This window comes from Salmo salar, chromosome ssa02 (assembly GCF_905237065.1).
Source record: "Salmo salar chromosome ssa02, Ssal_v3.1, whole genome shotgun sequence".
In the NCBI taxonomy this organism is placed as follows: domain Eukaryota; kingdom Metazoa; phylum Chordata; class Actinopteri; order Salmoniformes; family Salmonidae; genus Salmo; species Salmo salar.
This window is the reverse complement of record NC_059443.1, coordinates 34,216,916-34,241,226: the sequence shown is the minus strand read 5'-3', so window position 1 is coordinate 34,241,226 and position 24,311 is coordinate 34,216,916. Positions and strand designations below refer to the sequence as shown.

The 24,311-nt window shown below is 41.5% G+C and overlaps 2 protein-coding genes across 2 annotated transcripts; one reads left to right on the top strand and one right to left on the bottom strand.

Annotated features, from left to right (window-relative positions):
• The first annotated feature begins 4,075 nt into the window (after positions 1-4,075).
• LOC106581135 (fucolectin-6) lies at positions 4,076-5,394 on the top strand. Its single transcript, XM_045702816.1, has 3 exons — positions 4,076-4,219; positions 4,369-4,434; positions 4,601-5,394. Exons 1-3 carry the CDS (start codon positions 4,198-4,200, stop codon positions 4,891-4,893), a joined length of 381 nt encoding a protein of 126 aa, XP_045558772.1. The 5' UTR covers positions 4,076-4,197; the 3' UTR covers positions 4,894-5,394.
• A 4,238-nt stretch (positions 5,395-9,632) lies between these two features.
• LOC106581155 (probable C-mannosyltransferase DPY19L1) lies at positions 9,633-22,528 on the bottom strand. Its single transcript, XM_014163024.2, has 22 exons — positions 22,098-22,528; positions 21,732-21,756; positions 21,508-21,595; positions 21,177-21,314; positions 20,960-21,080; positions 19,788-19,881; positions 19,613-19,670; positions 19,051-19,142; positions 18,020-18,119; positions 17,366-17,443; positions 15,482-15,568; positions 15,305-15,364; positions 14,905-14,985; positions 14,606-14,707; positions 14,360-14,431; positions 13,402-13,475; positions 13,222-13,246; positions 12,786-12,905; positions 12,275-12,449; positions 11,938-12,037; positions 11,720-11,845; positions 9,633-11,431 (listed from the first exon to the last, which is right to left on the bottom strand). The coding sequence occupies exons 1-22, from the start codon at positions 22,339-22,341 to the stop codon at positions 11,260-11,262; spliced, it is 2,232 nt and encodes a 743-aa protein (XP_014018499.2). The 5' UTR covers positions 22,342-22,528; the 3' UTR covers positions 9,633-11,259.
• Between the last annotated feature and the right edge of the window lie 1,783 nt (positions 22,529-24,311).

The window sequence follows — 24,311 nt, the reverse complement described above, 5'->3', positions numbered from 1 at the left end:
ATTAGACAGCATATACACAGGCCTGAAATATCTCCTACATATTAGTTTTACTCGATTCAAGACTGCTGTCAATGACTAACAAGGTAACAATAGTTAAAACAATTAATAAAACATGATAAGCATATGTAATGCATATTTATGTTATACTCCATTTTACAGCTTTGTTTTAAAGAAACCGTTTTAGTTTCTGTTGCTGCACTCTCCTGGAAGTGCAGGTCCACATATTGCAGGATGTGGTCCACTGTACTGAGCAGAAGGATGTCCGTGTTCTCATCAATGTCCAGCTCAGATGAGGAGTTCTTCAGTGGGACAATGTAGGCGGTGGACATGCCAAGCAGAGCCCCAATCTTGGTCATTTACACACGTGTGCATGCACAAAGATGCTCGCACACACACACGTTTGTTTTACTATCCTTGTGGGGACCAAACAATTTATTCCCATTCAAAATCCTACTTTCCCTTAACCTAACTCCTAAATCTAACCCATAACCCTAATTCTAATCCTAACTGTAACCCTAAACCTAACCACCAAACCTAAAACAGGCTTTTTCCTTGTGGGAACCCCACTTCTCTGGATTTTCCTTGTTTTATTAACCCCCCCCCCCCAACAAAACAAACACACCCACAGTGATTAAATCATACTGTATTCTTGATTTCTGGTTTGTTTTACTTCCAATATTTGAAATGAAGTGAAGCTCCTCTTTTGAACCATCTGATGGTACTGTTGTATTGGAAACATTTCTTCCACTTGTGATATATATAGTGGGTGAAGGACACTGCAAACCGTGATTCTGCAATGCTGCTATATTTATTCGGTTTATTCAGCCTGGTAAAATTACTAGCAAAGCATACAATTAGTTTTAAATGACCATTTAGGACTTAGAGGTGGTTTTGGTGACCATTTAGAGCGTTGGACTAGTAACCGAATGGTTGCAAGATCGAATCCCTGAGCTGACAAGGTAAAAATGTGTCGTTCTGCCCCTGAACAAGGCAGTTAACCCAACATGGTTCCTAGGCCATCATTGAAAATAAGAATTTGTTCTTAAATGACTTGCCTAGTTAAATAAAAATAAATGTGTACTGTATGCTATTGCATGATTATAGGGCAATGACCAGGTTGATGTCACCAGGTTCTTCCACTGAGTCTTCACAACACTCAAGGTGTCTTAGTGTGTCTGTGAAGTTTCATCATGTCTTATGAAAATACTTGTAAGCATACTGTACATGGAATCCAAAAAGTACAGAGATTGGAATAAGATGACTAAATGTGACATGCTGTGTCAGGGCTCTGTATATGTAATGCTCCATGGCACAGTCTTGTTGGCCACTTTTGAAAAGTAAACATTTCTTTGTGCATTGCAAACAGTGACTCAGAGGTCAATGGACCCTTCCTATGTTCAATCCATTTTTGACAGTCTCTGAGGGCTTAAAGAAATCCCCTCTAATGCAGAGCATGCAAACACATTACATACACAGTAAGTTCCCAAATGTATATGGTAACTTCATTTTGAGTTATCATATTGCAAAATGTGTCAGTCACATGCTTTATCTGATCTGTGACATTTCAAAGAACTGTCTGGTGAACAGAACATCTGAACCTGTTGATGTTTATCTGTGACCCGCTCCTATTTGTTTCTATCAGCTGATGAAAGAAGTTATTATACTCTCCCTACTGGGGATTCTGGGAATGGGAAGGTGATCTAAAGACGAATTAGGTTGGTAAACCCCCTTACCTTGTTGGTTCCCATGGGAATCTATTTTCTATTGTTCTGTATGTAAAGTTAACTTATGAAAATAGTGTCATTATTTCAAAAGTGGATCTTCAAATACAGTCTTTAAAAACGATTTTATAACATAGAAGGAGATTATCAGCTGGTAACATGATTTATGGTTGAACTGTGTGCTGAATAGCTATCCTCATTATTATTATTCTGGCCCACAGTGAATGTTGCTCTGAGCTATCCTCATTATTCTCCTTCTGGCCCACAGTGAATGTTGCTCTGAGCTATCCTCATTGTTCTCCTTCTGGCCCACAGTGAATGTTGCTCTGAGCTATCCTCATTATTCTCCTTCTGGCCCACAGTGAATGTTGCTCTGAGCTATCCTCATTGTTCTCCTTCTGGCCCACAGTGAATGTTGCTATGAGCTATCCTCATTATTCTCCTTCTGGCCCACAGTGAATGTTGCTCTGAGCTATCCTCATTATTCTCCTTCTGGCCCACAGTGAATGTTGCTCTGAGCTATCCTCATTGTTCTCCTTCTGGCCCACAGTGAATGTTGCTCTGAGCTATCCTCATTATTCTCCTTCTGGCCCACAGTGAATGTTGCTCTGAGCTATCCTCATTATTCTCCTTCTGGCCCACAGTGAATGTTGCTCTGAACTATCCTCATTATTCTCCTTCTGGCCCACAGTGTATGTTGCTCTGGGGGGCAAAGCAGCCCAATCCTCCACATTCTACGGAGGCACTGCAAAATTATCCATTGATGGAATATGGAACTCGACTTACGAAGATCACTCCTGCAGCCACACTTTGGGAGAGACCAACCCCTGGTGGAGAGTGGACCTGCTGGAGACATACCAAGTCACCTCCGTCACCATCACCAACAGAGATACTTTAGTAGAGAGGATCAACAGGGCTGAGATCCGCATTGGAAACTCCCTGGAGAACAATGGTAACAGTAACCCAGGTATGGCACTGCCCTTCATCCTACATTTTAGCATAGTAAAAATACTTTTGACAACTTTTACTCCACTAGATTCCTATTTTATGTTTACTTTTCACTCCCATATATTTTCACTGACACCCAAAAGAACTCAGGCAGGACAGCAAAATGGTCCAATTCACGATCATTTTACTGGGTGACTTACACTTCTACTTCTATCTTTTTTTACTGCAGTATATTTACTTTTACTCAAGTATGACAGTTGGGTACTTTTTCCACAACTGGGCTTTAAAAAGGAGGTGATGATAGAGAATACGAGGAATCCACCTACTCCTAATACATCTTAATGTTTCATCCAGTTGTGCGTTGATATCCTACATCCCCGCAGGGGGCTCCACCACATTTCAATGCCACGGGATGCAGGGGAAATACGGCAATGTGTTCCTCAGAAGATACATGCAATATCTGACCCTGTGTGAGGTGGAGGTGAATGCTCATCCTGCTCCTATTGGTACGCATCAAAACCTGGAAGAAAAGAACCCTCAGAAGACCCAGTGATCATACACATATTGAGATTAATATTTAGATGGTGATCCATTTGTGTGGTAGCTTTCCTTTTTGGTTGATAAGGCACAGTATCATTTCACTGTTCATCTCATGTATGTTTCATTGTGTCTTCTAAGAAGAAGGACCAACTCAAGCTTCAGAACTCAACTTAACTATTTCTGTTACAGGTAAACCCAGATCTATACCACGTAAGTATGTTGCATAAATTCATAGATCTTTGTACTGTATTGGTAAGTATAAACCTTCTATTTCCCTAAATACCATGTTGCCTTAAAGAAAACTACTGGTCAATACTCAAAGAACTCCTAAATGGGGTCTCTGACAATGCCGTAGATGGAAGACGCCTCTCCACGTACAAAGACAAATGATGCAGCCGCACCAAGTCTCAAGTCAACCCATGGTGGAGGGTGGACTTGCAGCAAATTTAAAACGTCACCTCCATAACAGTCACCAACATTGAAGACGTTGATCCAGAGATGATCGATGGTGCTGAAATCCACTTTGGAAACTATCTGCAGAATAACGGCAACAACAATCCATTGTGAGGAGCCTCGTCAGCAAATATTGACTTATTTAAAACACTTAAACACAGAGCGCATTTGATGTTTAAGATTTGAGATTAAAAGCCTGATTATATGATTTCCTTCTTTAGGTGCGCTGTGATGTCCTCATATCCCGCGTGGGAGGTCATGACCTTTCAGTGCAGTGGGATCGAGGGTCGCTATGTGAACGTCTTCTTGCCGGGCTGCAATAAACACCTGTCACTTTGTGAGGTGGAGGTGAATGTGGGCAGCCGTCCTGGTGAGGAGCAGACATTATATTGTATTGTCATCAAATAACCGAAGGGCCAATACATGATCAGTTCATCTAAGTTTATAAGCTTGTTAGGGTGACAAAATCATGACATCTGGTCAAACTTGACCTATTCCTCTAAATTACAACACATTTCTTGGTCCTTTTACAGATATGGACAAACATCTTTCCTCTGGTATGTACAGGGTTTTAGTTACTATTTCTGATGTGTTATTGTTGGACATTAACTTGCAAACATGGTAGCTATTAGATGACTTGATGCCATGGCTATCTGTCTTTTAAGCCTGTGACTCAAACCCTTATGTACTGTAATGTTTCCTGTAGAGAGGAGGGTGCAAGATATGAAGAGAGGGCAAGACATTCTATGCCTACACCATAAGACTCAATATGGTAATACAATATACAATATTTTTACTTTTGTTGTATTATAGAGAATACAACCACTGTTTGAGAAAAGGTTTTCATTGAGATCATTGATTAGTACAGCTATGTACTGCATCTTGAACTGACAATGAACCATTTGTAAACCCAATGTTTTTAATCTTGTTCTGTGAAGAGAATACAGCCACTGGCGGGATAGCCAGTCAGTCGTCGCAGTGGGACAAGTTTGGAAATGCCAACAATGCCATTGGCCTGAACTGGACCAATCAGTATCTGGATGGGTCCTGCAGCCACACGAAAGCAGATATCGACCCCTGGTGGCGGTTGGACCTGAGCAAGACCCACAACGTCACCTACGTCACCATTACCAACAGAGGGCACTGCTGCTCCGACAGGATCAGTGGAGCAGAGATCCACGTTGGGGACTCACTGTTCAACATTTTTTACATTTACATTTTAGTCATTTAGCAGACGCTCTTATCCAGAGCGACTTACAGTAGTGAATGCATTCATTTCATTTCATACTTGGCCCCCCGTGGGAATCGAACCCACAACCCTGGCGTTGCAAACACCATGCTCTACCAACTGAGCTACGGGGAAGGCTAACAACGGCAATAGCAACCCACTGTGACTTATCTTCATAACACAACTTCTGGCTGGCTACACAACCCACTATGTGTCATCCCAGTAACACAACTCTCCCTTAAACAACCCAGCAATCTCCATAACTCATCATCAACTATGAGAAAGTAACCCTCAGTGAGTAGGCTGAGCAAATATGTTTACAATAAACTACTCACAACTCAGTTCTACTAAAGTACTAGTACACAAAAAGCACAATGCGACCAGAGTACTACTAACACAGTACTAAAGTACTACTATAATTGCCACACTGCTACCATGTAGTTACTGTAGCAGTACTATTTCAGAACCAATGGGATCACCTAAATAAAGGATACATAATATAAATCCTATAGGCTATTGTATGAATGACTCCTAATCTACCTGGCAGGTGTGCTGTGATCTCATCCATAGCGGCTGGGGACTCTGTCACTTTCCAGTGCCACGGGATGGAGGGACACTTCGTCAACATCATCTGCCCGGGCTGCTTCAACCCGTGCTTGGTGGGTATATGATGGATTAGAATTGGGGTAAATTCATAGAGATGTACTAGAGAGCTCATCCCCTATCTTTACAATGGCCACTTCTGTGAGAGCATGGGCAGCGCCATTGAGGGCTGTCCCCATTTTAAAGTTGTCCATTTCTTCTTCTTCTACTTCTATGAGTGTATTGGCAGTACCAAAATTAACTGAAAAGGTGCATACCACTACCTACTTTGCTGGAGTGTGTATAGTTTGAACAGATATATTTACTGCCACCTGCAGTTATGGAATGTTTCCTCAGGAGTATAATTCATTGGCTGAACCCTCCTATTGACCTACTGTGATCCTTCCTTAACCCATTGCAAGTCCTACCCAGTTGACTACTTCAAAATATTGAAAATCCTCAATGGTGCTGCACATGCTCAAATAGGTTTTGGGACACATGCTCCCTCTAACCAACTCAATGGGTCAATTACATTTCAACACAGTTGATTCACGGAAGGCAGAAGCCTAACTTCAAATCGATGTATTTACCTCAAGTTTCATGCATCAGGATTAAGCCTGAAATGAGTTGACATGTGGTAGTTTCAACCCTGCTTTTGCATTGATTTCCCTCACTTCTCGTCTTCTATTTCTCCACTGACGAAGAGACCTATAATCAAAACAGTACAGACAAAGAGACGTTTGATCGTGAGAAAATATAATTTCAGACACAATATCCAGTTGATACAGTGCATGGTAAATTACCCACATAGTCTGCAAACTGCAAGCAAACCCTTTTGCTTTCGTTGTGTGTCACTAAGGCTGTTTACATAGGCAGCTCACTTCTGCCTTTCACTCATTTGTTTTTTGACTAATCAGATTAGCTCTGATTAAGAGCTGATGTGAAAATATCTGTTGTGATTGGTCAAAAGACAAATTACCAGGAAAAATATCAGAATTGCCTATTACACTTACAGTGCCTTCAGAAAGTATTCACACCCCTTTGACTTTTTACACATTTTGTTGTGTTACAGCCTGAATTTAAGATGGATAAAAAAAACAAAAAATCTATGTCACTGGAACAATATCCCATATTATATCCCAATATCCCATTTTTTTAACAAATTAGTAACAAATGACAAGCTGCAATGTCTTGAGTCAATAAGTATTCAACCCCTTTGTTATGGCAAGCCTAAATAAGTTTAGGAGTAAACATTTGCTTAACAAGTTACCCCTTTGAGCACGGGGAAGTTATTAATTATACTTTGGAAGGTGTATCAATACACCCACTCACTACAAGCTCAGTTGCCGGAAAGGAAGGAAACCGCTCAGGGATTTCTCCATGAAGCCAATGGAGACTTTAAAACAGTTACAGAGTTTAACGGCTGTGAAAGGAGAAAACTGAGAATGGATCAACAACATTGTAGTTACTCTACAATACTAACCTAATTGACAGTGTGAAAAGAAGGAAGCCTGTACAGAATACAAATATATAAAAAAAATATGCATTCTGTTTGCAACAAAGCACTAAAGTAATACTGCAAATAATTTGGCAAAGCAATTAACTTTTTGTCCTGAATAAATAATGTTATGTTTGGGGCAAATCCAATACATCACTCTCCATATTTTCAAGCATAGTTGTGGCTGCAGTATGTTATGGGTATGCTTGTAATGGTTAAGGGCTGGGGAGTTTTTCTGAATAAAAAATAAATGGAATGTACCTAATTCTAGAAGAAAACCTGGTTCATTCTGCTTTCCACCAGACACTGGGAGATGAATTCTCCTTTCAGCAGGACAACCACCTAAAACACAAGAACAAATATACACTGGAGTTGCTTACCAAGAAGACAGTAAATGTTTCTGAGTGGCCGGGCTACAATTTTGAATTAAATCTACGGCAAGACAAATATATGGAAAGACTTGAAAATGGTTGTCTAGCAATGATCAACAACCAATTCGATAGAGCTTGAAGAATTTTGAAAATAATAATGGCCAAATGCACAATCCAGATGTGTGGAATCTCTTAGAGCAGGGTTCCCCGACTGGTGGCCCGCAGATGATATTCCCCAAATTTGGCCCGAGGGTTATATTATTTGGCTCCCCATGTTTTCTGAACAAACAAAATAATATACAGTATCAGTCAAAAGCTTGGACACACCTACTCATTCAAGGGTTTTTCTTTATTTTACTATTTTCTAAACTATGAAATAACACATATGGAATCATGTAGTAACCAAAAGGTGTTAAACAAATCAAAATATATTTTGTATATTTTGATTTGCACACACTTGGCATTCTCTCAACCAGATTCATGAGGTAGTCGCCTGGAATGAATTTCAATTAAGTGTGCCTTGTCAAAAGTTTTGTGGAATTTCTTTCCTTCTCAATGAGTTTGAGCCAATCAGTTATGTTGTGACAAGGTAGGGGTGGTATACAGAAGATAGCCCTATTTGGTAAAAGGCTAAGTCCATATTATGTCAAGAACAGCTCAAATAAGCAAAGAGAAATTAGGGTCAGTCAATCTGGAAAATTTCAAGAACTTTGAAAGTTCCTTCAAGCGCAGTCGCAAAAAAAACATGATGAAACTGAATTCTAAATAAATCACCGTCAGTGTCACCAGCAAAACACCCTCATCATCACACCTCCTCTATGCGTCACGGTGGGAACCACGCATGCGGAGATCATCCGTTCACCTACTCTGCATCTCACAAAGACACGGCGGTTTGGTCCAAAAATATCAAATTTGGACTCATCAGACCAAATGACAAGATTTCCACCGGTCTAATGTACATTGCTCATGTTTCTTGGCCCAAGCAAGTCTCTTCTTCTTATTGGTGTCCTATAGTAGTGGTTTCTTTGCAGCAATTCGACCATGAAGGCCTGATTCATGCAGTCTCATCTGAACAGTGGTTGAGATGTGTCTGTTACTTGAACTCTGTGAAGCACTTATTTGGGATGCAATCTGAGGTGTAGTTAACTGAAATGAATTTATCCTCTGCAGCAGAGGTAACTCTGAGTCTTCCTTTCCTGTGGCGGTCCTCATGAGAGCCAGTTTCATCATAGCGCTTGATGGTATTTGCGAATGCACTTGAAATGTTCCATATTGACTGACCTTCATGTCTTAAAGTAATGATGGACTGTCATTTCTCTTTGCTTATTTGAGCTGTTCTTGCCATAATATGGACTTGGTCTTTTACAAAATAGGGCCACCTCCTGTATAATACTGCCACCATGTCACAACACAACTGATCGGCTCAAACGCATTAAGAAGGAAAGAAATTCCACAAATTAACTTTTAACAAGGCACACCTGTTAATTGAAATGCATTCTAGGTCATTACCTCATGATGCTGGTTGAGAGAATACCAAGGGTGTGCAGAGCTGTCATCAAGGCAAAGGATGGCTGAAGAATCTCAAATATAAAATATATTTTGATTTGTTAAACACTTTTTTGGTTACTACATGACTCCATGTGTTATTTCATAGTGTTGATGTCTTCACTATTACTCTACAATGTAGGAAATAGTAAAAATAACAAAAAACCCTTGAATGAGTAGGTGTCCAAACTTTTGATTGGTGCTGTATATATTATTATTTTAAAAAATGTGGACTTAAAATACTGTGAAAACACCAACAAATCAGCTCCAAGTGATTTATTTTTGGAAATCTGTTCCAAAGTATTCCCACGCATAATAGAGATATTTGTGACCGTATACAAATGAGAGCATGGTTCGAAAATATGTTTTAATAAAATATATCTGTTTGTACTTCTTGCGGTCAATTTGCAGTTTACAAATTATTTGTAATTATGTTCCAGCCCCCTGAACATCCTCTCAAGTAAAAGAAATCACCCCGCGGGTGAATATAATTGATGATCCCCGTCTTAAAGACTTAACGAGAAAGACTGACTGTTGTAATCGCTGCCAAAGGTGCTTCTACAAAATATTGACTCAGGGGTTTGAATACTTATGTTGAGATATTTCTGTATTTCTGAAAGTCACTCACTATTTCTTGTCATACCCAGTGGAACCTCAAATGTTTTTCTTTGTTGGAGGTGGCCGTCATACTATAAACAGTCACATTTGTACTCAATTGTGTATTCTAGTAATAAAAGGCTCGCTGCTGTGTATCCAGAAACCATTTAATGAATGAAATATCTAATTCTTTCAAATGATCAAACAGCACAAACTTTTATTCATTAGTTTCACTGTTAAAAACAAGAGAAAGAAAGACGCTGAAGAACATTTTCTTTTCAAAATACAGATTAAATAGACAAGCATTAGACAAAGCTAGGTCTGTCACTGAAATTAGAGATATTTAAGGTTGGGTGGTCACTTCAGTACCTGACTGTATATCTTGGACATAACCAAAAATAAACTTAGCATAAAACACCATAAGCACCTGCTGTGCTATTCATGAACAGTCACAGAAATAGCAGAATACATTGAAATAAACTTCTAGCTTTCACCTTGCATTTAATTGAAACCGCCGCTTGATACTATTACAATTGATGAATGTTGTATAAAATGTATAAACCTTAAACAGTCTTTATGAGTAACTAACTATGCTTATTGCTAAAAAGCCTCACCTGTATTGGTGAGATGATTTGTACCCAACAATACTGTAGCTTTTACACTGGAATGATTAAGTAACTTCAATGCCACACTGGTAAACGGCAGAGTGAGTCACAGGGATGAGAAGGACACTCCGGTTTAGCGGAGCACTCTCCTGTTTGACCCTTGACCTCATCAGAGTGGCAAAGGGACTTTCACAGCTGCATGAACAAAAGGGGACAGTGGTTTTAAGTGGGTAGAGCACACCAGTGCTATCGAGTGTAAAGTGGAGTCCACAGAGTGGTGTTGTCTTTCACAGCTATGTCCCCAAAATTAAATGATGGGGAAGTAACTGCAAGCAAAAAAATAAATAATGTTGGCTCATAATACATTGTTGAATTCTAATATGTTGCTGTTGAGACATGTGCAAAGGCCACTTTTTGAGGTGCAAAAAAGGCTACAAATTCATGACGTAACTTCCTGTGTGGTGGAGTACAAAGCAATGACGCTAAATTGGCATGACTTTAACAACGCCAAAAGATGCCTAAGTGTTTTCTGTATGTCAATACAGGGTCCTAAACCACTGATATTTGGTGGTAGGTCATTACGCTAATGCTTAAAATAATGCACTGCTACAAGTTGCAATGGGTTGTTGGGAAAAATCTGTTTGCAGATGATCATATTCTGCTTCTCTTAAAAAGGACATTTCAGGTGTGCTACATTAACCTGATACTTGCAGCTGTAACACTAGTAGTTATACGAACTACACTTTGCTTTGGCAAATAACAAAATTATTACACACGTCAGTGAATCCAAAAAATAACACTGTCTAAATAATGACAATTCTTAATACGCAAAAAAAGGGCATAAAAGTACAAAAACTAAAATATGCCTGACATCCAAAATGTACTAATACACACTAAAATAAAATGAATTCAGTCATTAAGAACAACTTTCAGTATAAGCTGGCATAAAATAAAATGAATCGCTTATACAACACGAGTGGGGACTCTTATCTAGCCCATCACGTCAGTCCACTGCTCTAACAGAGCCTCAAAAAAGGGAGACGTAAAACGCAGCTGTGGCAGTGGTACCTCCAAAGGGAGACAGACCAACAGGAAAAGGAACTATATAAAAACACGCACCAGGTCGGTGGAAATACTAGAAGGTAGCACCAAAAACAGGCCGACCCTGCTGTTATCTGAGCTCTTTAGCTGCTTTGGGAACTTTTAGAACTTTGTAAACGTTGTTGTGAAAGACGGTGGCAAAGTGGGGCCTGGAGTCCCTGGACATGAGCGTACAGAGGGGGACTTTCCCAGTGTTCTGAGGGTCCTCCACATCCCAGATCTCAGGCATACTGCAGCCAGGCCTGGGGAGAGCACAGAGAAAGCCAGGAAGGGAGAAAGAGAGGGGCAGAAAAAGAGAAATATTTCAGCAAAGAAACAAACTAAACAAAAACATTGTGTGATTAACTGACTGCGAAAGAGATTGTTCAAAAGGTCACTTGGCAGCAGAATTGGGTTCAGTTCAATTCAGAGTCATTTCATAGTTGGAAAAATACCATGTACTGACTGGAATGACTTGTTGACAATGTCACAAGAACATATGACAGTGTAAACAGCAGTGGGTTACTGACAGGAAGACCACCCAGGGTTACCTGGAGCGGCGGGTGCACCACGAGTCCTCCAGGACGAAGTAGTCCACCTCCATCTGCATCAGGTTCCTCTTCACCAGCTCGGCAGACTTGCGGCTGTACATGGCGTACACCAGCTTGGTCCTCTCCCTGAGTGGAACAGACCATAACGTTTAGACAACGCTGAATTGGTGTTAGCCTAGCACATAGCTAGTACAGTAGTATCAATGTTCTGTCCACACCTCAGTCCAGCGTCCTCGTAGTGTGGGTGATTGACGATGGGCCGGCCGGCTGACAGCTTCACACTGGCCATGGTGGGCATGGCTCCAGCAAACACAGCATCTGCACCACACACAAAACAAAACAGTACATCTAAGGGAAGAGTCCACAAAGGCATGGGTGATCTGAAAGGGACTGGATACCTGAAAGTGAGATTACCAGCCAATTGCTTCACCAATCCAACCTAGTCAGATTAGTCAATTCCATAACGAAGAATGCCATTTAGAATGATTTTTAAAAAATGGTTTGTCTCGAGCGCCAGGGGGTTGGTTTCAGACGTAGGATGAAGACATCACTCACTGGGCTGGGTGTTGTCTTTGATCCAGTCCAGCAGCTGCTCCTGGGGTAGGTTGCTGAATTCTCCTATGATGCCCCACTGGGCCTGCAGGTTGGCCGCACCCTGGATGGCCATGATGGACAGGATGCCAAACACCATCATGTGGAGCTTGAACTTCTCCCCTATCCAGCCAAACAACTGACACAGACAGACAACACATGAGCGTCACAGAGAACACTGGTCTGTAGTGTGTCTGTGATGAAGGTCTCTGGTGGTGTTGTGATCCATCTTTGGTAACGTTATGTAGGGAGGGCAGGTAGCCTAGTAGTTAGAGCGTTGGACTAGTAACCGAAAGGTTGCAAGATCGAATCCCCGAGCTGACAAGGTAAAAAGGCACTGTTCCTAGGCCGTCATTGAAAATAAGACTTGCCTAGTTAAATAAAGGTAAAATTTTAAAAAAACTCTGCGGTATGTGTGTGGTGTCAGTGCTAATTGTGTTGTGGTGTGTTGAATCTCGTCGTGTCGGGGACTGACCTGTTTGGAGCAGATCAAGGAGGCCATGATGCACATGTGGGGCGTGAGGAAGAGCTTGAGACGCATGATGAGCATCGCCAGCACTGCAAACGCTATCAACTGTAGGCTATGGTACACCAGCTGACACCATGACAGAGAAAGAGCCCAGGTAGAGAATGAGGATTGAAGGGCAGGGAGAGAACAAGATTGGGGAAGGGATGGATGGAGGAGAAAGAAATGGTTAGAGCTAGAACTGGTAATAAAGCAGGCACAATTTAACTGGCAGGAGAAAATTGCCTCTGTATGCAGGTAATGAAAATCACTTAGATGATCATTACTATTGCAGATGAACATTACCGCGTTTAAGAAAACAGAAGGCTTGAATCATATAACGTGAGGAGACTCAGGCACGGTGTATACAGCAGTAACATTCAGGGAAATCAGGATGCTTGCTTACCTCTCCTTTTGCCAACATTTCTGGCCTGTGAAAGATTTGAAAAAGTTACGAGATGTCAAAATGTCAAGTTGTATGGTCTTTATAAGAATGAATGGGCAAAATATACACAGAAGTTTACCTTTTGACTTGTGCTGTTAAGAGGGTGAGTTTTACAGAGAGGACAGAGGGAAATATACTCACTCTTCATCGTCGTCTTCAGGTTTGACAGAATACTTCTCTCCTTCCCTCAGGAACCTCACAACATCCTGGATCGTCTGTACAGAGTAGGAGAAGGGACAAACAGTGTCACAAATAAAAAGACGAACCTCAGAAGGGATATAACGTTGACCAGGATGACTCCGCCTTCTATTATATGCTAACAGTGAGAATACTCACAGCAAATATTAAATAATTAACCATTTTCACCAGTGTCACTATTAAGAAGCCCTCCATTTCTATATTAGCAAAGCAAGTCAAGCAGAATGCCCATTTCTCTCCCCAATTTCGTGATATCCAATTGGTAGTTACAGTCTTGTCCCATCGCCTCAAATCCCATACGGTCTCGGGAAAGGCGAAGGTTGAGAGCCATGCGTCCTCCGAAACACAACCCTGCCAAGCCGCACTGCTTCACTTAACCCGGAAGCCAGCCGCACAAATGTGTCAGAGGAAACACTGTACAACTGGAGACCGTGTCAGCGTGCATGCGTCCGGCCCACCACAGGAGTCACTAGAGCACGATGGGACAAGGACATCCAGGCTGGACGACGCTGGGCCAATTGTGCGTCGCTTCATGCGCCTCCCAGTCACTGTCGGCTGCGACAGCCCTGGATCGAATCTGGATCTGTAGTGATGCCTCAAGCACTGCAGTGCCTTAGACTGCTGCGCCACTCGGGAGACCCGGACTTGTCTAATTTATTCTGCATTTGACACACAATTAGATCAAACTGACACATTTGGACATGCTTGAGGAGATTCTTGAATATTTTTGGAACATAATTCTCTTGCCGTGTCTTCAAGCCTGCCTCAAATATGACAAATTGAGCTCAACAGGCAAGTCCAGAGCAGAACGGGAGAAATGACATTTAACGGATGCCTGCCTTGTTCACTAACCGTGGATTGTGTGAAGTGCCTGGTGTATGGCACACAAATGAAGTCTTACCCGTCCTGCTATGACAGCAACCACCAGCATGTTGATGGGGAGCAGCAGTGTCTTGATGTAGCGCAGTGGGGTCTGAGAAGAGCAATGTTACACACGTCATATTGACTGGAGAAAAACATTTATTTCTGACAAACTACACACACATTACATGACCTTTAGAAAATGAGCTGCCAAATACTACGAAAGGATCCCTTCTAACACTAGTGCCGTGTTGCTATGCCAAATAGGACCAAGTGTCTTTCATACCTCAATTTCCATGAAGTCAAACTCAGCAGCACAGGTATACATCATGGTGTCAAAGTCCTTGTAGCTGGTAAACTTGGACTTAATTAAGCTACTGATGTGAGCCTGGGAGAGAGAAAGTTGTAGTAAAAATAGCTGCAATTTCAAATACAGTTTGCATATTCCTGTTTACTTTTATTACTATCATACTATTGAGTGATGGCTTGTTTCAAAATGCAGTGATTCTTCCAGAAAAGGAACCAACATGTAAGGCAATATAGCTAGCTTGTTTCAAATGCTCAGGGTTATTTTCAAAGACTTACATCATCAGAGGCTCCAAAGATGGCTGACAGCATGAACTTGAGAATGACCGTGGAGACAACCCATACCAGGCCCTGCATGACCTGAGAGCAGACAGACAGGTCAACCAGGAGACAGACAGACAGACAGACACACACACACACACACACACACACACACACACACACACACACACACACACACCGTGTCCGTGCACACATGCGGTCTTGTTTTACTAACATTGTGGGGACACACAATTGATTCCCATTAAAAATCCTATTTTCCCTAACCCAACCCCAAAACCTAACCTTAACCCTAAAGACTAATTCTACACTCCCCCCTTGTGTCCACACAAGTATAGTTAAACATGTCCACACACACACACACACACACACACACACACACACACTTATGTCCTCTTACCCATGTGATTAGGCCAGGTTTGAAGGCTTCTGCAAATTTGTCCCGCAGTGCAATTATTCCCTGCAACCAGGAAGGAACTGATTTCAACACCGTACCGTTTTCAACATCACACCATGCTTAACATAAAAGACATCCTCTACACATTGAAAGCACGAGGAGAGTGTTAGTCCAGCTCACCCAAATGGAGACCAGCGAGGAGGCGTAGAATGATGTCAGCAGCATGGAGTTTCCAAACATCAGAACAAAGCACACGGCGAGTGTGATCTGGAGATGGAGTGGGGTGGAAAGAAGTTTGGTGACATAGTCCGAGTCCATATTCACCTAATAATAAGGAATTCCCCTTGACCACACCCACAAATTGGGGAAAACAAACATTCTTTCCCATTGACCCCCAGTGTAAAAGAGGCAACTTCATCATAGATTTGATGGTATACAGAAAAAGAAAAAAATGCTAAATATCTGCTGTGTTGTTCAATGTACAAGTAACCAGGTAAAAAATCCCAACCTACGGTTCACAATACTTCCACGTAGGAAAATAGAGCCTGCGAGAAGAGCCCTATGACTTCAGGCTATTCGGTGTGGGACAGTGGGAAATATGGGGACCCAGTGTTCAAGTACACTATAGTAGCTACAGTATGTGTGTGGAAAACATTTCATCACAGGTAAGACATTTAACTTTAGTATAGTCCGTTTGTAACTCCACTCACTACTTGTATCTGTATAGTTCTTTATAGTCCGTTTGTAACTCCACTTACCCCAATGGAAAACTTAAAGCCTTCAGTCACAGTCTTGATGCTACTACTTGTATCTGTATAGTTCTTTATAGTCCGTTTGTAACTCCACTTACCCCAATGGAAAACTTAAAGCCTTCAGTCACAGTCTTGATGCTACTACTTGTATCTGTATAGTTCTTTATAGTCCGTTTGTAACTCCACTTACCCCAATGGAAAACTTAAAGCCTTCAGTCACAGTCTTGATGCTACTACTTGTATCTGTATAGTTCTTTATAGTCCGTTTGTAACTCCACTTACCCCAATGGAAAACTTAAAGCCTTCAGTCACAGTCTTGATGCTACTACTTGTATCTGTATAGTTCTTTATAGTCCGTTTGTAACTCCACTTACCCCAATGGAAAACTTAAAGCCTTCAGTCAGTCTTGATGCTACTACTTGTATCTGTATAGTTCTTTATAGTCCGTTTGTAACTCCACTTACCCCAATGGAAAACTTAAAGCCTTCAGTCACAGTCTTGATGCTACTACTTGTATCTGTATAGTTCTTTATAGTCCGTTTGTTCGTGTTGATGTTGTTCTCGGTTAGCTTAATGTTCTAGTCGGTAGCCGGTCGGTAGCACTCACGTGGCTGCTAGCACCGTCATGACAACGGGCATGAGGGAAGCTCTACAATATGATGTTTTTCTAAGTAGTGAGAATACTCGGGAGCAGGCAATTTTGAAAAGTAATCTTTAGACATACTTTTTGTTGTTGTTGTAATTGACTAAAACAGGTAAACAACAAGGAATTACCATTTACGTTTCAGCTGTGAGCCAATGGGGTAACCTAGGCAACCACAGGTTGTTTTCCCCCACAGGTGGGCAGGGCCGCGACATTCAGTCTAATACCAACTGGGACTATTTTACTGTTGTCATGGCACACAGACACGCACACCAAACTTGTTACAGGCAAAGTGGGCTTAACAACGCTGTAGGTCATCAAGGACACAAGACTGTGAGTGTCCCCGTTTTCTTCACGCTGCCACTTCTTGCCAGGCGGATGAATTATTCACAGCCATATGTCCTCTCTTCTCTCCTCCTCAAACGACACAAATCTCCAACATCATCTTAACACAAAGGGCCTCTTCTCTTATCTCCCCAGCACACTGGCCCCAGCTGGCTACGCTAGCCATGCTAACAGCCTGTGTTGCTGAGAAGATTAGGAGTGCTGGAACTGAGATGGAGAGGAGTAATGTAGCTACGGACCGAATCACACACACAAACACACAGCCCTGTTTTTCGATGCACGTCCACAAGTGCAGGTTAGTTAGGAACCATAAAATACATTTACCATGTGTGTCACTAGGAGGGACTGAATTTTGGTGGGGCTGATGTATCCCAGGATGTACGAGGCAAAGAGAGAGGCCACCTGAAACAAGTAATCAAATGTGGAAACAGAAGCAATAAGTAGTGTATAGAACAACTGTGAAATGATTGCAATAAAGGGTACATGCTTATTTTGAGCACAACACATTGATGTTATAAGTACTTAGATTACAGTATGTTGTAAAATCCCCATATATAATGCTCTGATTAGGATAGGGAACTGTAGCTAGCTGAGGGACATTTGCTATTATAATCTAGCCAGACTGCTAAGCAACAGCTTTGCTATCAAAGATGCCAGCAGATCCGTGTGAAAGACTAACCTTCGACACTTGTCTGTCTGCCTCCGCTCCTCCTCCAGTCTTTTTCTCCATCCGTCTCACACCCTCCCTCCTTTTTCACTGTCTGTGCTCTTTTTTTGTTATCCTTGTCTCCATCTTTGACAATGTCCCTTTACCAGTTTACTCTTCTCCCTTTCTCTCTCTGTCTCTTTCTCTATCTTTCACAGCCTCCCTTCTCTCTATCCCCATCTCTTCCTCGCTCTGTCTTCCTCTTCTCCAGCCCTCTCACAGCCTCTACCTTTCCCTCCACCCTTCTTTATGTCTCTCTTTTTTTATCTTACCTGGGTAAGCAGCACAAACTGGGCAAACTGCCAGGGCAGCATGAAGCACAAATTGGAGATGCCCAGTGCCCACATGGTCTTTCTGCTGGGGTTGCGTGTCCTTTGGAGCGATAGATGTGGAAAAGGGCAGGAGGCGAGAGTTAAGGAAATCCTTCTAACACAGGAAAACACTAACACTCCCATTCAGGCTGCCTCTAGACAGAATGTATCAGCCACCAAGCCCTCCACTCACACTGACAGCTTTAGAGAACAAGTTAACATGGTCGAATAGCAGACACCAACTCAAAGTGAATTAGAGTTAATACAAAATGTGAACAATGCGGGAATGGAACCAACAACCTTGGTATTGCAAACACCAAGCTTTACAAATCAGATATCTGGACCACAATGAATTGAGATCATAACAGTTGCAGAGCCTTCAATATAATCTACATCAGTGGTTCTCAACTGGTTTTGCCTCGGGATCCAAATTGAACTAGGTTGTCTCAGTCGCGACACAATATTCGCATGGTGAAAAAGAATTGCCAAAATCCAATCTTGAAAAAAAAGGAATGTTATATTGATAGCTAATGTAGCAATTATATCCCAGCCAACTATTTCATTGTCAATAATTACATTTTGCCCATATTCTTGATGAAGAATGTTAATAAAGTCACCTCACTGGCTTGAGAAGACAAAAATCAACCAAAATAGTGTTGCTAATAGCTCTATATTGAAAATACTGTGATTTAAGAAAAAGTGTTCAGGTATTAAATTATAAAAACATGCAAGTACATTATCATTTCTTCACACTTTCTACCTAGTTTAAGTTCAGACTGGAGTATTTTTTATTTTAAAAATTATATAATTTACTCAGACACCCGTGAACCATCAAAAACCTTCCGCGACCAAAATTTGGGTCGCGACCCACCAGTTGATAATCGCTGCTCTACATTAGATATGAATAGCACATGAAGAGGCAGCCAGAGGGTATTGAAAAGAGAAGGAGAGAAAGGAAGGAGAAAGGAGAGGAAGGAGGGATGGTGAGTTACCGGAGGATGTGGGTGAGGAGTAACATCTGCAGTACCAGGAAGGGATAGGAGAAGCTCTCCCTCAGGGGCGGAGTCCACATGACCCGGGTGCTCTGACAAAGAAACAAACACAATCCTACTTTATTTTGCGACAACACATTGCTGCGTAGGAGGGGATTTTCTGTACTGCGACACAATCAATCAATGACAACTGCGAAGAGCTATTTGTACATAAAGACGCATCCAGTAATCTCATCCAGTACATTTAGTCATCATCCTACAACCCACACTGCACCACTGCTCCTATAATAATGATGCGGATACATTCACACTTCTGCGTTGAAACCAGCACAGACAGAGAAGGTCAAGGAGACAAGTGGTTGGCGACTGGGGAGAGGAGACAGGAGAGCTGAGAGTATGATTGAAATGTCAGTATCGATTGGTGTGAAGAATATAATAGAGCAACCACTCAGTCTGTCTGTCTGAGACAGAGATCCTTTTGATGGCTGCCTGCATTGTATCCATCTCCCCCATTGCCACCTTCACCAGTCTACCTCCACGGTCCTGTACAGCACACACTCACCTCTCCATGGTTGAAGAAGAAACACAGCACCGTGACCATACCCCCGAGCCGACTGCCACTAGAGAGAGGAAGGGAGATGATGAATCTTTTCTTATTTTAGCAGTCTTTGTTAGAACATTAAAGTGAGTAAATTACTTTAAAATCTGAGCCCAACCGATGCAAAAGGTTAAGTTACCTGAGGTAGGTCCCATAGATGAAGAACAGACTCATCATCAGACCATTGAGAAGGAACACAAAGGTCACGTAGAAGTATGCGGGGTCACCCATACCTGACACACACAGACAGAGAGAGAGAGGCTATTAGGATTGAGACTGGCAATGGCAAGGACCTCGAATAGCCAAAAGCCATAACTTCAAAGCACTGATTCTCATGACCAGAGATTCTATTAAAATTACTATATGTTATTCTATGGCCATGACCTAAAGTCCTGGACAAAAATGAGAGTGAGAATATTGTTTGCTTGTTGTATTACTGTCCCAAACAAATGACCTTCCTTTTAGAAAATGTTAAGTCGATTGATGGAATGGCTCAAAACAAGATGTTTGAAAGCATAATGGAATATTGATTGATTGACACCTGACACATGGCTCGCTCATAGTGAAAGACATAGGCCTAAAGGAAACATTGAAGCCTTCAGTCGCCGTCTTAATGCCTTCCTGAAGTGGGAGGCTTTCTCATTTCACTACCATAGAACTGCTGAGGACAAAGGGCTATTCTGAGTCTGCTCTAATTTGCTGTGCACTCAGCTAGTGGAAACAGGAACAAAAGGCAGGCGGCACTTACATGTACAGCAGCACCTTCAAACTACATCGTGTGTGCTGTCACATAATTCACACCTTTAAATTAGAAAGAAGTGTAACTTGTGCCAGTCTTAATAACTATATGACTATATAAGATGCTATGGAGTGCTAATGACAAGTCAAGAGAACAGTTCAACAAGTAGAAAAGGGGAATAACTTCCCCTCACAAAACACCTCCCCCTTATTCATAGATTTCATTGAAGTTGGCCCAGATACATGTGAAATGTGTTATGTGAAATAAGAAAGCTTTTCCTTTGTGCAGCAGCTCAATAAAAATGCAACGAAAGCAAGAAATAGCCTCATGGATTGCAATTATTCATAAGCTAAGCAACTGCATGGCATTCCTGTGGGAAACACAGATCTCTATTTTTCTGAAATTAACTGGTATTTAGTCAAACTTGCAGTTTTCTCCCTACGGAGTGGAACACGGGCGTTATGCAACACTCATTTTCTTTATGATTTCCCATAGTGCTGGTTTGATTGCATCCGGCCTAGAGAGTTGTGTGTGTCTGTGTGTGTTCAGGTCAAACAAGATTGCATTGGTACCTTCACAGCCATCCACCGGAGCCATACCCTCTCCTCTATTGATGGACCAACACATCTTGGTGGGGAGTCCAAAGAATTCCATTATATCTGTGTAGATTCTGTACCAGCTGGCCAGGACCACCTAAAGAGCAGTGGAGGAAGGATTTCAGCATGAAGACCCTCAACAAAGTCTGTTGTCCAATCAAATTCCAAGGATGTCCATTTCCACAAATGTTACCTCTGGATAGAGATTGAACCTCTTCAGTGTGTTTATAACCAGTGGGTACTCTGTAAGCCGATCGTTCATGACCAGATAAAGGCCGTTGAGAAAGGTTGGTGCCTCAATGATGGTCTTGAAATAGGAGTAGTATAAACCCTAGAACAGGATCATATAACAAATTGATTAAATTCCCACACAAAAGCCCTTATCATGTATTGGCTCATGGCCTGCTACAGAAACACAGCCCTAAGATTTTGCAAGACACAGCATCACACACAATCATATAGAATAAGTCATCATTATTTCATTTGTTTCTTCTTCTGTCACCTTTCAACACCACAAGACTTACCATTTCTGTCCGAAATGCCATTTCCTTTTCTAGTCCTGACAGATGTGAGAAGTGTCTGTCATTTTCAAAGAGGCGTGAGAGATGGTACCTACAGAAACAACAAATAGGCTTTAGGGATATCTAGCTAACGTTAGTTATCTACAATCAATGTACACAGGAAACGTGCAAGACTTTGAAGTGCATGTCAATGACCTGAAATGTTTGAGCTTAGCTACTTAACTTACCAATGTAAATACCCAGCCAGAGCAGCTATGAAGAAAATACAGAGAAACATAAATATAACTAGTTAATGATGTTGGGAAAGTTGTGGGGTTTAATCATTGTTCTATTATTAGTTAGCTTTAATAATATGGTTTTAATAATATAACTTCCGTTTGCTAACTACTGTAGTTACAGTAATGTTACATTTGCTAGCCACCAATGACCGAGGCACAGCCTGGGATAGCAACCTCAGTAACGTTAGCTGTCGTTGTGGTTGTGCTGTTTGAGCTAGCGTTGGCTAGCTAACGTAAGCTAACCAGCCACGTTAGCAACATAGTTACAGTACTGGTAGCTAGCTAACTACTGTATATGTGTTGTGTGACACTTACCAAGAACCAGAGTGATTCCGAGTTTCACAAAAGCAGACGGAGTAAGGCCAAGCTTACTTCTGATGAATGAAAACCCAGGAAATAGTCCATTCCTATTTTGAAGCAAGCTGTTGAAAGGGGTGCCTTTGCCTGCTCGTCTACTTTTCCCTGTGCCTGGCGATACAAACGGACTCCTGTCTCTGTCGTCGACGTTGGGCTGCGGCGGTTGATCCTTCACGTTTTGTTTTCTAGTTTTTACGGCCATGTTTTCATAATCGTAAATCTTCGGCTGTGAAAGACGTTTTGTAGAAGTAACTGGATGGGTACCTTCTATCCACCGCTCAGGGTCTACACCTTTTGCTAGCTACCTGAGTGATGCTGTGTTCACTGCACAAATCTTTGAAATGTTCGCCCCCAACTGGAGTTAATACAGACTGCATGCGTTAGTAGCCATGGTAACACAAATGTCAGTTGGTAGCTAGAACACTTACATTCAAAATGTTGTTTTTCTAACGTAAATATAATCCTAATGCGACAGTGGCACATGCCAGCAGAATCTCCCCATTCCTCGGTCTCTCGCTCTGTCAATTTCAATTCAATTGAAAGGCTTTCAATTCAATTTAAGGGGTTCATTGTCATGGGAAACATATGTTAACATTGCCAAGGTAAGTGAAGTAAATAATTAACAAAAGTGAAATAAATAATCAAAATGAACAGTAAACATTACACTCACAGAAGTTCCAAAAGAATAAAGACATTTCAAATGTCATATTATGTCTATATACAGTATTGTAACGATGTGCAAAATAGTTAAAGTACAAAAGGGAAAATTAATAAACATAAATATGGGTTGTATTTACAATGGTGTTTGTTCTACACTGGTTGACCTTTTCTGTGGCAACAGGTCACAAATCTTGCTGCTGTGATGGCACATTGTGGTATTTCGCCCAGTAGATATCGGAGTTTATCAAAGTTGGGTTTGTTTTATAATTCTTTGTGGATCTGTCTAATCTGAGGGAAATATGTGTCTCTAATATGGTCATATATTTGGCAGGAGGTTAGGAAGTGCAGCTCAGTTTCCACCTCATTTTGTGGGAAGTGTGCACATAGCCTCTTTTCTCTTGAGAGCCAGGTCTGCCTACGGCGGACTTTCTCAATAGCAAGGCTATGCTCACGGAGTCTGTACATATTCAAGCTTTCCTTAAGTTTGGGTCAGTCACAGTGGTCAGGTATTCTGCCGCTGTGTACTCTCTGTTTTTGGCCAAATAGCATTCTAATTTGCTCTGTTTTTATGTTAATTCTTTCCAATGTGTCAAGTAATTATCTTTTTTTCTCATGATTTTGTTGAGTCTAATTGTGTTGCTGTCCTGGGGCTCTGTGGGGTCTGTTTGTGTTTGTGAAAAGAGCCCCAGGATATTTCCCTGTGAATTATGAATGCTAAGCACATGTTTACATTTGCATTACTAATGCCACTACATTTTCCAGAAATTGACAAACTACAGTAATGGCATCCATTGACCAGCAGACAATGCTTGCTGGTTTACGCTTGTCTTGGTTTTAACCACTAGGTGTCACTACAGTTTCGGGTATGAATTGAGAACATTCAAGTTTGCTACAAAACCAGGCAAAATGGCATTCCATTTACTACACATGTATTGTCTGACCTGATCATTTATTCCTAATGGCCTCTGTATCTCACAAAAGACTACAAAACTATATACACTACTACTTTATGAGAGTTTATTGGACACATGTAGTATTAAATCATTTGTGCTACTTTTGGTTATTGCTCTTTCTAGCTTTTTCATTTGAATAAATCTGCTGTAGTGGTCACAATGGTTCAATTATGGTTAATTAAATGTATTTATTTCATTATAAGTCTTCAGATTAATCTTGGACTGATCAAGATGTCGTCCTCTAGATACAAAATGTTCTTGGTTGAAGGTTATCAGATAAAAATAACTGACCAATAATGTGCAGAACTATATTTGCTGTCATACCAGAGATACCACCTTTATGCCAGGTGACCAGATTAACTGTGTATCTTTAGAGCCACTCTGCGGCCGCGGCAACCCTCGAGGACAGAGACATGGTTGCCAAAGCTGCAGCGGAGTGGAGTAATGGTGGCTGGTCACACAGACAGGAACATCAGGAAAGATGATCTGATCTCATCTGTTTGGCTTGGAAAGGGACAGAGAGAATAGAGGGAAAAGCTGCCTTCTAGTGATGACATCA